The sequence below is a fragment of the Desmodus rotundus genome, unplaced genomic scaffold (assembly GCF_022682495.2).
Source record: "Desmodus rotundus isolate HL8 unplaced genomic scaffold, HLdesRot8A.1 manual_scaffold_219, whole genome shotgun sequence".
In the NCBI taxonomy this organism is placed as follows: domain Eukaryota; kingdom Metazoa; phylum Chordata; class Mammalia; order Chiroptera; family Phyllostomidae; genus Desmodus; species Desmodus rotundus.
The window spans coordinates 91,647-96,577 of NW_026527279.1; the positions used below are offsets into that span (position 1 = coordinate 91,647).

General features: G+C 45.3%; 1 protein-coding gene across 1 annotated transcript; it reads left to right on the top strand.

Moving 5' to 3' along the window:
* The first annotated feature begins 258 nt into the window (after positions 1-258).
* On the top strand, positions 259-660 carry LOC139440631 (ubiquitin-conjugating enzyme E2 D3-like). The gene has a single exon (XM_071220463.1). The coding sequence runs from the start codon at positions 259-261 to the stop codon at positions 658-660; it is 402 nt and encodes a 133-aa protein (XP_071076564.1).
* The last annotated feature ends 4,271 nt before the right edge of the window (positions 661-4,931 follow it).

Consider the following 4,931-nt stretch of genomic DNA (forward strand, 5'->3'; position numbering starts at 1 on the left):
CCAGGTGAGTCCGCAACTCGCCTTCAACCCGCCGCCATTACACAGCCCACAGCCCGGCTCCAGCTCTTACCCACCGACCTGGGGGGTTGGCTGTGCCTCTAAACATGGTCTTCGTAAATCACGCCCCACTAACCCATCGTCTCCCCTGACCCTTTGTCCCTGTCAGGATATCCGGACCATCCCTGCTCCGTTTGACATATCCACCGCTCTGAGGCGACTGCACAAGGAACGACAGACATCACAAACGACCCCCCGCCCATGTGCTTCGCGGGGCCGGTGGACCACAGCATGTTCACATGGAAGGGGACCATTATGGGTCCCGCCGACAGCCCCTACGAGGGTGGGCTGTTCCGCCTGAACATACAATTCCCACCCAATTACCCCTTCAGGCCGCCGCTTATTTACTTCCCAACCCCGATCTACCACCCCAATATCAACCGAAGGGGATATATCTGTGTAGATATTCTCAGGTCCCTGTGGTCTCCTATACTGACCATATCCAAACTCTTGCTATCCATCACCTCCATGCTATGTGACCCCAACCCCAACGACCCCTTTGTTCCGTCCATTGGGAGAATGTACTTACAGGACAGGGATGCCTTTGATACCATGGCCCGAGCTTGGACCAAGAAGTATGCTAGGAGAATGAGGGACAAATGATAACCCCTCACCTCAATAAAACACCTGGCTTTTGAATGGGCTGTTCTTTGACTACTTTCTGGGAGGCATCCTTTCCAATATCACATGTGACACATTAGAGTGTGTGGAGGCTGGAGGGAAGCCGTGGGTGGCGTGGGTGTGAGAGGTGAGGGGGAAGGGGGCATGCTTGGGAAATGGGGTAGCGGGAAAGAGGCCAGTTCCAATAAACATTTTACTGAAGGCCTTCTTTCCTCCTTAGGGATAGGAAATGTAGAACAACAGTGTGGTGGGCTTAGCAGGAGTACTTTAGAACTGACAATGGCGGGGACCACTGGATGAAGATTAGGAAGTTCATAAGGTATCTTTTTCATTCTGAGGCACCTGTGTGTTTAGGGGTTTGCTTTGGCAGAAGTGAACGGCAACCCATAGCCTCTACTACCAGGCCTGCATTTAACTGCAGAAACATTAAGTGGATGAGGAGTTGTCACAAAAAGAAAACTGTGTTTTGTTGCAAGAATTCTCCACCCTCAGTCATCAATGCCCACCTTTTTGACATATATGCCTCCCTGCACACTCTGGATTGCACCCCAATTTCCAGCACATGCCCACATGTTGACAATAGCTCACATGTACAAGCTGCCCTAGTGCCTGCCCATCAGTAGATGAGTGGTAAGTGCACACAATGGAATAAATAGTACATGCCAATCTGTCCCCTTGCGACAGTGTGCATGGACCTGAGGAACATTATGCTCAGTGAAATAAGCCAGTCAGAGGAAGACAGATACCAAACAATCTCACTAATTTGGAGAATGAAATGAACAAACTGAACTAACAAGGCTGATTGGGACAGGCACCTAGGAGAGCTGGCCAACAGGTGTCAGAGCAGGGAGGTTGTGCCTGCTGGGTGGGGAAGGGGAAGGGATTAAGAAAAACCATCCCAGATAACAGTAAGGGTTAGACCTGACGGAAAGGAGGAGGGGCGATGCAAAAGAAGGGTGTGAAGTGGGACAGCTGCTTGTGCTGGACACCGTCTTGACATGGGGTGCTCTACACATAATTCAATATACACTACAGAGGAATCGTAGACTTGTATGCTTAAAACCTGCATAATTCCAATAAGCAGTGTCTCCCCCAGCACAGGCAATTAAAAAAATAACAAAATAAGAAAACTTTCTTTCTTTGTTTCATCCTTTTCTCTACGAAAGCGTGTATTCACACCCGTGTCCTTAGAGCTCTCCTGTGACTGAGCAGCTGTTGAGGTCCTTCTGATTGCCTCATGGGGTATATACTGGAGGCTAAGGTTTTGTGATTAAGGAAAGGAGCTATCCACACCAGGAAGACAGACAAGAGAGACGCAAATGCAAACGACAATGAGATATAACCTCACCAGTCAGAATGGCCATCATCAAGAAGTCAACACAAAACGCATACTGGTGAGATTGTAGAACGAAGGCAACCCTTTGGCCCTGTGGGTCGAAATGCAGACTGGGGCACTCACTGTTGGAAACGATATTGAATTTCTTCATTAATGGGATTGCCTTTTCATCCACATATTCCACTGCTGGGATCCTACCTGAAGAATCCTCCAACATGCGCCATGCTGTTGGTCAACACTAGAAGGGAGGAAGAACAATTAAGCAATCGGAGCCAGCAAGCGAGAGGGTCGGAAATCAAAATGCAAGAGTGGCTAAAGGCAGAGACCATTTGGGCAGGTTCTTTGTTGCTCCACGTGAAACATGAGATAGGGCTAAGGGAAAGGTGAAGATCCAGATGACTGGACCGACAGGAGAGATTTTTCAAATTGTGCTTTCATAACATTAGGGTGCAGGTTCCTGCCATGCTGGTTCCTGGGTGGCCTGAGAAAGAGGCATCTAACATCATTTTCAGGACCTTGGGAGCTTACAGGCAGCCTGCATAGTCTCTGTTTCTAACTGGATGTTTGAGTGAGGCCACATTTTCATCACGTGCTTCAACCGAAAAAATATCTTATCAATAGCTTACAATTCATACCCCAAAGAGCACCTTCAGAGTTGCAGGATTTTGTCCCTTAAGAACAGTGATCAGAAAGAGAAGGTCTGGACAAGGGAGTCTTAGCAAGTCCTCTGAACATGGTTGTTTGGCATGTTAAAGTGTGTACGCATGGGAGCATTCCTTTGGTTTACCATTCATCTCTGCAGAGCACTTCAGGCAGACACCATCAGGTGATCAGAGGTGAAAGGGACTTCCAATTTTCAGTCTACCAGCTTCAGCCAAGGAATTTGGAGTGCAGATATTTTGGCTCTGGTGTTCAATATCTTCCAGTGCCCTCCCTGGTTTCATGGCAGTGTAGCTGGTTTGCAGGTGTTTCCTTTCTAAGCGCCTTCTGCCAGCATGTCACAGAGTCCGATCTGTGCTGTTTGGGGGGTCTCTTGTACTATTAGTGAGTCACGTGTGTTAATGATTTGACTTCCTATGAACAGCAAATGAACAGATACAAGAACTGACCTAAGGGAAGTAAAGTAAAGGCTAAAAGCACGTGTTAATTGTACAAAGCAGATGCAGACATAGAACTGAGTCTCACATGTGCATTTGTTTCTGAGAGCGGGAAGTAGAGACTTGAGAACTGCAGAAAGGTTTATGAGGTTAAATCAACTGATTTAAGCCCTCAATTTATTAAATGTGTTTATTTATTTTATTTAACTACAATTGGCTGGATTTTCTCCCAATCCCTCCCTGCCCAGGCAAGTCCAACCTCCCTCCCCCCACCCTAACATCCCCTTTGATTTTGTCCTTGTGTCCTGTACAGTAGCTCCTATAGACCACTCTCCCCCCACTATCTCCACTCCACTTACCTGTGGCTATTGTTACCATGTTCTTAATTTCAATGTCTCCGGTTATATTTTCTTTGCTTTTTCTTTTCTTGTTATATTCCAGTTAAAAGTGAGAACCTGTGCACCTCCATGTTCGCAGCTGTACAATTTATAATAGCCAAGTACTAGAAGCAACATCAGTGCCAGTGGTAATAAGTTGATCCAAAACTATGGTACATTTACACAATGGAATGCTACACATCAGAGAGAATTCAGGAGCTGATACTCTTTGCAATGGCATGGATGGAAGTAGAGAGCAATTTGCGAAGTGAAATAAGCCAGGCTGTGAGGGAGAAATACCATTTAGGACTTTTTTTTTTTTTTTTTGCTAATTTTATAGTATCAGTGCTGACAGCATAATGGAACAAGTCTGCTGTGTGGAATTAAAGGTTCAAGGAAAAACACTCTTACTACATGAATTATGTTTTGAATCATAATGTGTCTAATTATGTTTCCCTAGACATCCTCACTAATCCCTGTATTTTGAAACTATATCTACCACTTGGAAAGTGCATTAAAGACTATAAGATTGGCATATGTGGAATTCAATGAATACTATAAAATAACAAAGAAAGTATAAATGGATGAATTATAACTGAAACAGAATGGGGCTGTCGGATGGGAAGGGGCTGGGGGAATGGAAGAAGAAGGTGAAGGGAGTGGTGGGAAAACACCTATGCGGGATCCTTGGACACAGATAAGAGTGTGGAGAAGGGCAGAGGGAAGGGGGGCTGGAGTTGGGAGCAGGAGTGGAAAGGAGGAAAGGTGTGAACGGCTGTAGTAGGAGAAAGAACACTCCAAATGTCCATTTAAAAAACTAGTCCCTTCAAAACAACTTGGCCAATACTTGGGAGTGTTCCCTTCCCTCCTCACTGAATCTACCAAAGAACTCTATCCACAGGAAGAACACATTGTGTCCTGCCTCCCTACACTATGTCAGGCTCTTAAGTAATCCAAGAAATTCTTGCTAGGAAGGTGTCCACACTGTTACTGGACCATCACTGAAAATTAGTTTCATTCAGGTAACACGTCCACAGTCATTTGGTTAATGGTTCACTTCACTCAGGTCATCGTGGAGGCCAGTTCCTGGAATACAAGAACTTTGAAGAAAGCCTGTCACTTCTACTTTAGTGAATGAGATGCATATGTAGATACACATCATCCAGGGTAGTGAGAGAAGCAATTGTCAGAAGCAGCTCTGGCTGCTGGGAACTATTCTGTGAGTCCAACTGGGAGAAAAAGTTTAACCTTCCCTTTATTTTAATGACACGCTACTTAATGCTTTCATGAACTTTAACGGTATTGCACCAGAAAGGATAGATCAGTTTCTTGTAGTCTTAAGCACTGACAAAACTATAATTCAAATCTTAGCTACCAGGTAACCCAAATAGAATTTAATCACATAATGCTCTCTATTGGAGACCTTGATGAGTAATATATACA

Coding starts and splice junctions, on each gene's coding strand:
- LOC139440631 (XM_071220463.1), top strand. CDS start 259: ATGTGCTTCGCGGGGCCGGTGGACCACAGCATGTTCACATGGAAGGGG.